The sequence below is a fragment of the Hippoglossus hippoglossus genome, chromosome 5 (assembly GCF_009819705.1).
Source record: "Hippoglossus hippoglossus isolate fHipHip1 chromosome 5, fHipHip1.pri, whole genome shotgun sequence".
Taxonomy (NCBI): domain Eukaryota; kingdom Metazoa; phylum Chordata; class Actinopteri; order Pleuronectiformes; family Pleuronectidae; genus Hippoglossus; species Hippoglossus hippoglossus.
This window is the reverse complement of record NC_047155.1, coordinates 17,122,018-17,135,371: the sequence shown is the minus strand read 5'-3', so window position 1 is coordinate 17,135,371 and position 13,354 is coordinate 17,122,018. Positions and strand designations below refer to the sequence as shown.

At 40.0% G+C, this 13,354-nt stretch overlaps 2 protein-coding genes across 3 annotated transcripts; one reads left to right on the top strand and one right to left on the bottom strand.

The window, feature by feature from the left end:
- The first annotated feature begins 1,539 nt into the window (after nt 1–1,539).
- On the top strand, nt 1,540–7,324 carry si:ch211-159e12.5. The gene is made up of 3 exons (XM_034584944.1): nt 1,540–1,660; nt 1,882–1,985; nt 2,395–7,324. The coding sequence occupies exons 2-3, from the start codon at nt 1,900–1,902 to the stop codon at nt 6,920–6,922; spliced, it is 4,614 nt and encodes a 1,537-aa protein (XP_034440835.1). The 5' UTR covers nt 1,540–1,660; nt 1,882–1,899; the 3' UTR covers nt 6,923–7,324.
- An 827-nt stretch (nt 7,325–8,151) lies between these two features.
- Nucleotides 8,152–12,591, bottom strand: cnpy2 (canopy FGF signaling regulator 2). Of its 2 annotated transcripts, XR_004613802.1 has the most exons (7): nt 12,454–12,591; nt 12,176–12,282; nt 11,686–11,801; nt 10,100–10,297; nt 9,829–9,925; nt 9,622–9,724; nt 8,152–9,577 (listed from the first exon to the last, which is right to left on the bottom strand). XR_004613802.1 is itself a non-coding variant. In XM_034584888.1 (6 exons), the coding sequence occupies exons 2-6, from the start codon at nt 12,273–12,275 to the stop codon at nt 9,681–9,683; spliced, it is 555 nt and encodes a 184-aa protein (XP_034440779.1). In that variant the 5' UTR covers nt 12,276–12,282; nt 12,454–12,591; the 3' UTR covers nt 8,152–9,680. The 2 variants fall into 2 exon arrangements, 1 of the variants encoding a protein (XP_034440779.1); XM_034584888.1 differs by having other exon boundaries at nt 8,152–9,724.
- Nucleotides 12,592–13,354: the final 763 nt, after the last annotated feature.

Genomic DNA, 13,354 nt, shown 5'->3' with positions numbered 1-13,354 from the left:
TTAGGTGACTGGTTTCTATGAGTGTGTGCAATTTGGTGCAGCTTGATTTAATTTTTTGGTGGAGATTTGCACTCTACTGATTGATGTTCTTAAGCATTGTGATGATTTTGTCTTCAAAATGTGTATAAAGGGAAATGTTTTGTAGATGTATAGATGTTGGCTGAGCAAAGCCAAAACACTTGTTCTCTAGAGAATGACTGAGAATGAAAGTTCCGTGCTGGTTATGACGGGCATGAGCACTACAGATTTGTTAAGTTATTCAGGGAACAGTTACAGCTTCTCTGTTTTGCTCAGAATCACCTGATTGGAGATTTCCTGTTCCCAATTTTATCACTCGTATATTCATTCAATGTTGTCATTCTAAAGTACTGTGCAGTTGCACAGCAGACTTTATTTTGGATGTGTTTCTTAAAGTTTCATGCAATACAAAAGAAAAACAGAAGAGATTTGGAAAGACTTGTGTGACTTTTATTTTATTTCATCTTAATTATAAAAAAACAAGACTAAACTTGATATGATTTTTAAAAAAAAACTGGTACATGAGTCATTAATATTCAGCACATTCATTCAGCATTTTTGTATTAAGATATATAAAACCCAAAACACGGTTCATCCCATGCCCTCTGACTATTCTGGCAACATCAACATATTGTCGTCCCTGCTGTCTGTACGTACTTCATCCCCTCTCTCCTGCTCTCTGCTGATGTACAGACTTTCTGTTCAGAAAAGGAAAGCCTGTTTGTTACGCTGGAGAGTTTCAAAGAAAGGGAGACAACCCGTCCGCTGCCCGTCTCTCCCTGTGCTACAATTCAGCCGACAAAACAACAGATCCCTATCTCCATGGAGCGTCTGCTCGCCATCACGCCCAGCACCGCCCACGCGAGTGCCACGTACAGTGTAGATCAATGGTATTGTTGATATTCACTGTCATTTTGGTAAAGTTATGGAAAACTGTGTTGCTGGAAAGTGGTTGTGATGTTGATCAGCTGGTTTAGAAGAACACATCCAAACAATGATAATTTACAATTTAAATATTATTTATAAGTTTATAATGAGTTTTTTGATTATAAAATACTTGACGAAGAGTTTTGTGTTTGTGTTGCTATGTGAGCAGTAACTTAGTGACTTATCCAGGTGTGAAATATCCTATTATTGTTGTAAACATGACAAAAATATTACATTGAATTCCAATGAAATTAGTCAAAAAAAGTTTTTCCATCTAAAAAAGTTTACTGTCAAAAAACATGAGTTTAACTGCTTCTTAAATTTGACCGTCTACTTTAGAACTAAATACATGTTTTATATGGTATATTAGTTTTATACATTTTGCCTTCACTTTAGATGGGAAGGATGGAGTTTAAGATAGTATCTCTAAAAACATGATTCAAAATTCCTCTGTGCTATTTAAACTGGGCATGTTGGCTAAATGAAAGGAGGATGGGCTTAGCGATAGGGTGTGTGTGTGTGTGTGTGTGTGTGTGTGTGTGTGTGTGTGTGTGTGTGTGTGTGTGTGTGTGTGTGTGTGTGTGTGTGTGTGTGTGTGTGTAAAGTGGGTGGGGGATAAAAACCTTCATCCTTTTAAACCTTTGTCCTGACTTCATTAGACCTCATGTACCCTCATGAGCACTGAGGACAATAATCTGAAAACAGCAGCTAAAAGGTACGTGTTGCGTGTGTGCATGTATCCCTTTATTTGTGTATTTACTTTGTTTAAATGTCAAATTTGTTTAATTAGTGTAACATTTTAATTGAACCTTTTAATGTGCTCATGTTTATATATAATATAATACATTCTTTACATATGTTGTTAGATTTAGTTTAATATGCATTTATAATTAATGTATAATAAAATAAAATATATATATTTTTTCAGTATTTCAGATCTCTGTATCAGACCAAATGATGGAGTTCTGGCCTGAGCATCAGGGACAATCACCTCTGTATGCTAAATTTGGAACTGTTCCTGGGAGAAATTGTACACATAAGTGAGTTTTGTGTTATGAAAACGGCTTCTTTCAGATATATTTATTTAGATAATAAAAGTTGTCTATTTTTTCCATTGCTTCTACAAATATAAATACAAACTTTATACTTGATTTTAACCTCCAGTATTGATACTTAACTTGCTATGGAAGTATTTTCAATACAATGTCAACGTGTCTAACTTTCCAACATTTTGAACATCTGTGACTACAGTTCCACGTTGCTGTTATTATCGTCTGTTCTGTAGAACACATTATTTTCTCTTGTTAAATATCAGATGGAGTAAAGTGATACCAGAGTAAACTAATTACTTTTACACAAAGAGTTCTTCAGTATTTTATGAAGAGAGCTAAAATGACACTTGATAATTTTGAATAAATGCATTTCTTTTTTCCACCATTTTATTCACAGCTATCATGACAGACATCAGGCAACCCATTCTCCATTTTACTATGGAGCGCAGCAGGATCAAGGCAGGGAGTCCGGATACTGGACTGTCCCAGGATCAAGAACAGGAGGGGGTCTACAGGACTACACCAACTGGACGGACCCAGAGCTATCTGCCCCAACTTCTTCCCACTTCCCTTTTATTCTGGATCGTCATACCCGGCAGCACCAGGGCCCGGGAGAGTATCAGCAACATGAAGCCAGAAGCAGAGAGTGGACAGCAGCTCAACGAGCGGCGAGGGAATACGAGGGGGGATTTCTGAGGGAGGGATGGCAGAGGAGGTGGGAGCCCTCTAATCCTGTTCGCTACAACAGGGAAGTGTCCACTAAGAGGAGCGACAGCAGCTACCGTGAGCTAGAGGCCTGGGCAGCTCGGTATAGCCATTCACTTCCAAGAAGGAGACACAGAGAGGCAGAATTGAGGGGCACTTCTCATGTCATGTTGGAGAGCAGCAGGGCTCCAGAGAGGAGGAGTGGGTCAGATCCTCAGGTGGCAGTGCTGCAACAAGTCAGACAATCTGCCGGCATCAGAGAATCCGGAGCGTGGGACAGAGGAGGCCGACAGCAAACTCCGACCTATTATCCACTACAAGCTCCTGCCCCTGACACAAGCCACGTGTTGGACAGTAAAGAGAAGGCAGGCTACCAAAGAAGGATGTTTAGCCAACCTCCTGGATATATTGCTCCTCCTCCCTATAACAGCCCTCATAAAAGCTCACCTGTAATCCACCATTGTGACCACGGCTATGGGCAGGAAGGGAAGCAACAACACTACTGGTCACAGCCCACTCTCAGAAAGCAGGATGCATGTGTAGATGTGCAGGATAAGAGGAAGATAGGGAGAGGGGACTTTAAAAAACCAGATGTGAATGAAATCTGTGCAGAGCTGGAAGGACTTGAGCACAGAGGGCCAGGACCAGATGCTGTCCAGAGTACACACATGCAACGTGAGTGTATGCCATCTCTGCAGCAGCCACAATTGATACAAGCAGTTCAGGACACAAAGACAAATGAGCAAACATCCTCAAAGGTCATAGAAGGAAGAAAGTTCAGATTAAATAAAAAGACAGGCGGGTTGACCATATTCTGCCTGGTTTCCAGAATTGCTAGCGCCACAGAAACCCCATCCTTGCCACTTTGCACTTCCCAAGCAAACATTCAAAGCACAGGATTTGGAGAAGGTTTGAAAGATCCAAGGGACAATGGTGACATTTATCAAACACAAAAGCTTGCAGATGAAGTAGACTTCAGAGTTCCAACACTCACAGAGCAGTCAAATACTTCTGATGGGAGAAATGTCCAAGCCAAACATAAGACGACATCTACTTGCATAGAAAGTCAGATGTTTAGCGATAATCTATCAAGGAAAATTGAGACAGGAGAAAATATTAATTTGAACGATGCAAATTCTACATTTGGGAGACAGGTAACTCAGCCAGTGCACCCTGTGTCAGTTAAATATCCTCTGTGGAGGGAGCCAAGTTTCACAAGCAGGGCTGAAACTGAAAGTTCTTCGTCAGTTTTGAAAGCAAACAGTGAGGAAGTAGAATCAGATGATTCATACAACCTAGTAGAGTGTGCTCCAGTTCATCCAATCAATGTCGAAGTAAGAAGACTAGACATCAAGGAAGACACACAGTCTGAGGACAGTAAGGGTCTACTCGTCATCGACACAACGTGTGTCGTTGTCAAAATGGAGCTGATTCCATCACCGAAGAAAGATCATGTTCACTATTTAGGCTCCACAAGACACGCTGATGACGGTCCACTCGATGGTCAGTCGAGCACCTCCACTGAGTCAAATGCTGAGCTGAATCAGGATGTGCTTCCAAACCCCTTGCAGATAAATGACAGGGCTGAGATTGAACTAGAGTCAGATTCTGAGGAGAAAAAGGAACCTGATGGAGGAGGTGACACCTCTTTACCCGGTATGTCTTCATCTTCCATTTCTGAAAGGGAAACCTTGCAGGAGCGTGCTGAAAGGATCCTAGGTATCCCTCTACATGACTGCATCACTGAGGAACAACAAGATGCAACATCTCTCCTTGACTCGTGTGTTGAGAAGTGTGATGAGGAGGTTGAACCTGCTCCAGTAACAAATGACATTCATGATGCAACTGAACAACTCCTACAGGACATAAAAGACGAGGAACGGTCCCAGAATAACCTAGAAATGGATCAGATTGAGGATACTGTTCATTTGAAAGAGAGTGATGAAGAGGAGGATCAGGTGCAAAATGAAGATGGGAAGCATTTTGCAGGACTTCAGGAGCAGGTGTCTGATATGTCTGATGAGCGGGACATGGAGTCCCAACTTGAAACCTACTTAAAAACGGCACAGGAAGCTGAAATGGCTGTGGACATTCTGTTTGAACGACCTCATGAAAACGGTACAACTGAGCAGATTCAGGCAGAAAATCAACCGGTTGAAAATGACCCATCTCAACATCTCTCTCAGTGTTTCAGTCCATGCAAAGATCTTCCTAATTCTTGTTTGCTTTCACACCCAAACCTTACTTCTCTCTCATATATCTCACAGTCATCCACAGAGGAAGGTCTCAATCCTCAGTTGGCTGCATTCGATACCACTGAAAACCTTGTTCCTCATCCTGAAACCTCATCCCTTTCTGATGCACCATTGCAACAGCCATCTCCTCTACCCCCTGCATCTACCAAATCCTCTCCAAGCCCCACTCCCCATAAATGTCATTCCCCAATTCCTCCTCCTCCTCTTGATTTGCTAGATCAAATGCCTGGAACGATGTCCGGCATTGAGGATCAGGATGAGGAGGGTGACACATCACAGAAAGTAAACGATGAGATGAGTGACCCTGAAGATCTTAGGGACCAGCAACGACTTGAATATGAGCAACCACACAATGCTCCTTGTGTAGAAGAGAGCAACAGCACTGATGAGCAACAAGCAAAAGAAGCCGATAGGGAAATAACAGACACTTTGGAACAGTGTCTTGAAATATCCAGACAAAATGCTACAGAGGTCAACATTTTGCAGCAACAATTTCTATGTGTAGAAGCAGAAGAATGTGTTTGTATTACAGAAAGTCATGTGACTGAAGAGCAACAACAAGAAAAAAACAGTGAGGATCCAGCAGACATTTTGGAAATGACAATATCGCAAGAAAACATGACAGCCAGTCAAAGTCAAGAGGAAGTTGAAATTTTGCCGCAACAATTTGATAGTGTTGGTCAAGAGGACTCATCCTATGGAACAGAGAGTTATATGACTGCAGAGCAACCACTAAAAGATAACGGTGAAGATACAGATCTCTCAGTACAGACATCGGAAATACTCCAAGACAATATGACTGAGGGTGAAACTCAAGTAGAAGAAGAAATTGTGCAGCAACAATGTACGGACATTTCTTGTGTGATGAGTCCTATGACTGAAGAGACATCACAAATAGATGTGGATGAGGAACCAACAATATCCCAAGAAAATGCTACAGACGATCAGACTCAAGCAGAAATTGAAATGTTGCAGGATGTTGAAGCTGGAACTGAACCTTCTGGCTTTACTTCCCCATCACCTTCAGACTGCAAGGGGTCTCAGTCACCTCTCGATGTGCTCTCACCCTCAGAGCTTCCCCCTGCAACACATGCATCACACCAGTCAAATACAGAACCTGAGCTTCCTCTGGAAGTGGAGTCAGTTACTGCTGATGTTGGCATCCCTGTAACTGTTTCACCTCCTCTTCAGTTGGACTCGTGTGAGGAATCCCTTCAGCTTCCATCTTCCTCTATCGATGAATCGTCCCGAAATCAGGCTTCCCTCACTTTTACTCCCCCTCAAGATGGAGGTGAAGATGTTTCCTTTGACCAACCCCACAAAGCGCTCCAATATCCCAAGTCCCTTTGGGATGCGGTAAATCGCATTCGGAAACATACGGCCCCTGACTCTGAGAATGAAGAGGAGGAAGTGAGCGAGCATTGGGATCCAGAGAGCACAGGGGGAGATTTGAGTTGCCTAGATATGGTGTTTGACATGAACTCTGGGACGATCGTCTTTGATAATGTTTCAACAGGAAGTTTTGAGGATGTAGAGCAGGACCCACGTCATGAAGAGTCAAGCATGCGTGCTGAAGAAGACACACTTTCCTGCAGCAGCAACAGCAGCCACAGCTCTGGAGATACGATTATTGTAGCAGAAGAGGATGAAATTGAGGAAATGCCCTCTGATGCCGTGACAGAAAGCAAGACAGAAAGCAAGACAGAGAGTGACACAGAGTTTCCCATGGCTGAAGGAGAGCGATGCTGCTCTAGTGAAGTAAAAGATGAGACTGCAGATGATGACGAGGGAGAGGAAGAGCTCATCAAGGGAGACAAAACAGAATTGTGTCAGAGTGGAGAATGCACTGCTGAGGTGGAGAATATAACAGTTAAAGCCATGAAAGTAACAGAAATGGAGCAGAAAGAAGTAGAGGAGGGTTTCCCCCCCTCAGAGGTCACACAGGCCGACACTGTACAGCTGTAGTGTAGCAAAGTGAGCTAGTAACACAAGCCAAGAAAAAAGGAAACTGGCTCGGTGTGTTTAGCAAGACTGTTCAAAAAATTTAAATAAAAATAGATAAATAAAAAAGGCATTTATCTACTTTTTTAATGAAAAGTATTTTTTCAATGTAATGTCATGGTTTTTATATATTTGCTGATCTGTGATGCATTCAACGTGATAGAAATGTAGGGATTTGACAGAGTTGAAATATTCACAACCATCTCTATAAAACTGTTCCTGAATGCCAAGTTATTTTGTTTAAAAAAATCTAAATAAGTGTTTATGTGCCATTGCTAATGTTATATAAGTGCAGTCATGAGAATATGAAAATTAATACTATACAATATTGAAATATTTGCAGTGATTTCATAGTGTGGTGACAAATCTGGCAAAAACAAAACCATTGTTATATATTTAAAGTAAATAAAAATGTGTGCATCAACGAAATGCTGTGAAGTTTGTGTGTCCTAAAATTATGTCAAATAATAGTTATCATCTTAGGTCATTTTGGTTTAATAGAATAGATAGAAATACTTTGAAATCTGTGTATAATACGTAGAAACACATTCATGCATGATATCAAAATTGGGTCTCGATATTTCACAGCCAAACGTGTAGTTCACTTCAGGTTATACAGTGGCAATAACAAGAATGTTAATCCTTTGGAATTAACAGATTTTCTGCATTAATTGTTCATAAAATGTGAACTGATCTTCATCTAAGTCACAGGTTTATACAAAATGTGCCTAAGCTTAGAACACACAAACAATTCTAATCTTTCATGTCGTAACTCAACACACCCATTAAATTTCCCCAGTGCTGGTGGGAAAAGTGAACTGGATTGAAGTCGAGCCTAATTCGGCATCAATGACCTTAAACGAGAGAATCAGGAAGAATCTTTAAGCAGCTTGAACAGCTCTGAGCTCAGTTCAGATCCACTCTTTGTTTGAAATCATTCTGTAGATATACAGCAAGTGTTGAGAGACGCTGACATTATCCTGTTAGATTCACCGAGGCATCAAAGCCCTTCAATGATGTCACCTTGGAATGGATGTGTGCAAACACTAGAATAAACTATATGTAATATTTAGTGACACCAAGTTATGATTGAAGAGATTTATGATTGAAGTTATTATGACTTGAAGCTCAGAATTTAGATGCAAGGCTCATTTTGATGTACAAATACATTTCAATTGATTAAAGACAACAAATGCAGAAAATGTACAAAATTTATATAAAAGGAAATTTCAAGAGAATGTTCATGACACAGCAAGTTCATTTTTTTCAAACACTGGGAAATTAACGATACCAAATATTACACCTGCTCTTTCCACATTGGCAGTACAGAATGATTCTTAAAAATGAACTGATGATCAGATTGTGGATGATAGACCACTACTGAAATAACAGAGTTTACTAGACTAAAGAAAACTTATCATTGGTTGGTCAGAAGTAAAAAGAAACCCATTAAGTATCATAATACAAGCTGGTTTAGAGAAAATAAGACAAATCATTTCATCTTCAGAAGCTACGAATGACCATTTCGTTTAAATGTTTCTTTTGATTTAAAGGGCAACATGAGAGAGGGCAGATTTTTCCCCAGACAGTTTTTCAGTACTTTTTCTTTCATATTTTTCTCTTAAAACTTTCAGTTAATCTTCAGTAGCCAATTTCTCTATTGGAAAATATATGATCAGTTAATTGATTATAATTCATTTCACAACATCATCAACACTGAGGTTCTTCTAATGAATAAGAAGGATCGGCCATTTTACTAGTGCGACACCTGGGAAATATTAGTTCTCCAATAAAGGCAGTCTCATCTGCAGAACAGTGAAACACAAATCTTTAAAAAAATGTCATTCCTGATCTTAAATCCTAAACCTTATTATTTGTGCTCTTAATTTTGTTTCTTGACTCATACGACACTTGTGTTGTCAGTGACTATTAGCATCAAAAACATTTTTTCAGTGTGCAATAATATGGAATTAAGGACCACTCGACCATTTTAAACCTCATCTCTATGTACTTGTCTTAAAAATCATGTTTTATCGAGTGAAGACGTGACAAGAGCCTCCATGCGAGGAACAGAAATTTGTAGTGTAATAACTTAAAGCATATGAACATGTGATGGGAGCCCAAAGTATAGACTGTACATAAAGATAGATGACATGACAGCTCAAATGTGAAGACAAAGCGTCAAATCGAAAGATGGTTTCTGTCATTTTAAGTAGTTTTTATGTTGGTTTGTTCAAATTTTCATTTTTCAGTAAGTTTGGTTTAAGTTAGTTCTTTGATGCTATGAAAACAGGGTGAGACCGACTTGCAATTTGTTGCGAGCATGTATCGGCAGGACCTTAAAACCGTGGCTCCATCCCATGATTGCAACTACGCAGACCTGGCTACTAATGATGTCATCGGTGCACTATAGCAGCACTCGTATCTTGGATATTTTGGCCTCATTTCTGGATAGTGGGAGGAAGTGGATAGGTGTCGTCTATGGTCCAAAAGAGATGTGGGTAAAAAATTGGCTAAGTGGTCCTTGAATTCTCTATGGTTACAGGAAAAACACTTTATGTTTTAATGTGGATGTTCTAATATTTTACAGATTTTAAGGATTTGTACACATCTTGTCATGCCATGTCACTGCCAATGTGTGAACCAGTGACCACTGAAAACATCACAGCACCCAGTGTCTCTATTTCAGCTGAGGAGAGACGGCAGTCATGGCGAGGTGACATCAAAGTTCGTCATGGGCCATTTTCAGAGCGTGATCACAGAGATCTACAGAGCACCAGGGACAGAAAACCAATGATTCAAATACAGTCACTGCAGTAGGTCCACATAACTGAAGGGTGCAATAGGATGATAATGAGCTGAAAAGCTACCTGTCCTCTTGCTGCAGAGTTTGTCTTTAACATTTTCTGTCTCATGAGCGAAGAATTCAATGATTTCATCTTCATTCTGCTCAGCGATTGTTTCACACTGGAGAAATTAGTCAGAATGAACAGTTAGCAGGGAAAAACTCACTGTATAAAGAAAACACACATGAGGGAATGATGCACATAAATATTGTCCGATAAATTCAAGGCCATCTAAGCCCAATGATGTAAAGCTAACACAGCAAACTGTGTCTAGCTAACTAAAAACTATACTCACTGCGAACTTTAAACTGGATGTAACTCTTGAATCCAGCGTGGCTTCTGAGAGGTCCATGGGCTCACCGCTCCGAGACTTGATCCTAATGTAGGACTTCCTGTTGGTTGAAGAATCCGAGTGCTCACCGTAGTCCTCCATCCTCTCACACACATTCTCCATCAGCTCCAGGAGGTTTCCCTCGGAGCGAGCTAGAGGGACCTAGTGGCAACAAAGGTGAAAACCTCTGAATGAAAGAGAAATGTCTGTCAACACAGTCAAACTAACACAAACAGGATATTTAGTGTTTCTTATTTTTGACATTTCCAAGTATATTTATGTCAGAGATACCTTGTGAGCGGTATGACACTTTTAAAATGACCATCCTGAAATCATTTCAGTTATAGCCTCTCTCTTGGTTTGCATTAAATCAACATGTTTTGGTAATGTTTTATTTATCTTTGCAAATATGTCGGTGTTTCTTTCCCTAAATCCTGTGTGCTGTCAAAGAGGTGAAAAGGTTTTCATCTGCTTGCTTTTGATATATGGGTTTACATGTGATATGTTAAATTATTATTAACTGAGCTCTCTTGTCTTCCATAAAGGATCAGTCCGTTAACACAACTTGTCTGACTTTTATTTCTGTTAAAATGCTAGATTAAAAACTTAAAAAAAAAAAAAAAAACTAAACTCCAAATCAGATCCTGTGCAACACCAATTTGAATATCTTTTATAACTTCTATCTAAACACAAAATATCTATTGTCGACATTTCATTTAAAGTAAAATTTTACTTAAAATAACAAAATCTTATACTCTATTTACTTGAAGAAGTCTATTTATGTAATATCCCTTTCATGTTATATTGATCATGATTTAAAGTTTGTATTATAATATTTTATATTGTAAAATTAAGATGATTATAAAAGACAAAATAATGTTTTGTGGCAGATTGTGGACAAGACAAAACTCTTTGTTTGAGATGTAATATTATATATATAAGAAGCTATGTTCAGATAAATGTTGACCACTACACCAGTACTTCCACGTGGGATGAGAACCTGCATGTACATGACTGTGATGACAGCTACCACAACTGTAGAGCTGGGCAGCGTTTAAAGTTCCTCCACCACACACAATCATGAAAACTAAGTTACATTTCTGATACGACAACATTTTATTTTTTCAACATCTCACCTACTAAGTATATTTTCTGACAAAACCTCCTTGTTTCATTAAATCACTCACGGTTCTCAAGTGCATAAGCTGAAAGTTGTGGGAGCACAAACAGCGATGCATCAGTGACTAAAGTAAGTTCAGTAAAACATTTAAACAGAATGTGAGTTCAAAAATTTTTGGAAAGCAATGTTATGTTAATATTCTTTGACAAATGTGGCAGACAATACACAAAAGGTATTGTGATATGACACAGAAGTTACAACTGGCAATCAACCATTTGTACTCACTGTGACCAAAGTACATCGGTTCATAATAAAAACCTAATTCTTTAATACTCTGCATTGACACACATGTGCAGTGTGTGTACAGCAGCAGTCTGCAGTGTGTTGGACACAGCGAGATCACAACATGGCTGTGCAGCTGCTCCCTCACCTCTCTGATGGACTGGCTGCCGTCCGGGTTGATCCTGAACGATCCGGTCTGGATCATCTTCTTTGGGTCTACCTGTGAGATGGCCCACTCCATCTCATCCACCAGAGCCCGGCAGGCTGAGAGGACAGAGGAGGACACACCGGGTCAGGACGGATCTCTGTGTGTGTGCTCTTGTACAGCTATCTTTGTGAGGACCAGTTTGAGCGTACAACCAACAAAGTGAGGACTTTTTGGGAAAGTGAGGACATTTTAGCCAGTCCTCACTTTGTGACCCCACATTTAATGGATTGTTTGGGGGTTAAGACTTGGTTTTAGGGTTAGGGTTAGAATTAGATTTAGGTCAGGTTAAGGGTTAGGCATTTAGTTTGGATGGTTAGGGCTAGGGGCTAGGGAATGCATTATCCAAATGAGGGTCCTCACTAAGATAGAAGTACAAACATGCGTGTGTGTGTACTGATTCTCAGTGTGAGGTGCAGATAGACACACAAACCTCCACATCGGATGTCCTGCCCCTGTCTGGCTGCTTGGCTGAGGCCCAGGAGGAGACACAGAAACACGGACGATGCGAGCAGGAGAGCCGCTTCCCTCATTTTGCACCTGGACACAGATTTGAGCATCACAAGGGGTGGGGGGGGGGACACATCAACCCGGGTCTACCACAGCCTGCTGCCGCCACAGCAGCGTGTGTCTGTCCGCTGGCGTCTCTGTGGCCGGTGCTCTGTAAAGCTGCAGAACGAGCCGGTCACAGAAACTCCTCCATCATCTTACCTGCGTCTGACGCTGTTTCTGGAGACCACCAAGTTTTACACGACGTCACATCTCGCTCGCTGAAATGTGGTGACGTAGGCAACGGAGCCGCTGGACCGGAAGGAGTCGCGCTCGAGACGGCGCCCCCACATGGCCTGGAGAATTCTTCTGGCGGAAACGCGTAGAGGTTGAATTTAAGTTTAAATATTAAATATTAAAATTGTATTTTGTCTTAACTATTCCTCATACGCGGATGTATATTCACAAAAAAAGTATTGAATCAGAATATTTTTTTTATTATACTCACACCTCTTATTTATTCATGTATTTATCTTTTATTTATTTTCTACTTTTTAATCCTATGTTAGATATGTTCATTTGTATTGTCTTTTTCTGTTTATTTTCTGTCAATGATTCATCTGTATTTTTTTACGGCCACATTAACCTCCTGAGGGATTACAGGCAATCAGAATTAATAACCACTGCTGAGTAAATTAAATAATCTTAAATAGTTATATATTTTAACCCCCCAGAGACAGTATAAGTAAAGAAGACATGACATTTAAAAGAAATCTCACTAACTAAACTAATATTTCAGATGTGGCAAACATATTCTAGTAACAGAGAAATATCAACATGAGGACTAAGTTATGAGGGAGAGGAGCAGGAGATAATCGACATTTGTTTTTCGTCTTTCTCACTAAAGACAAATCAGTAAAGATTTGGTAACGATGAAAAAAAAACATAATTAAAAGCAATTTTTTACCTTTTTTACTCAAACAAAACAGACATGGATACGCAAGAAAAATCAGAAAACCACCTTTTAATAAGCTCTCAATACAGGAGGTGTCACACTGTACAATGTCATCAAATCAGAAACAATATATTTAATCTAATTTACAATACAGTGCAGCAGTACGGT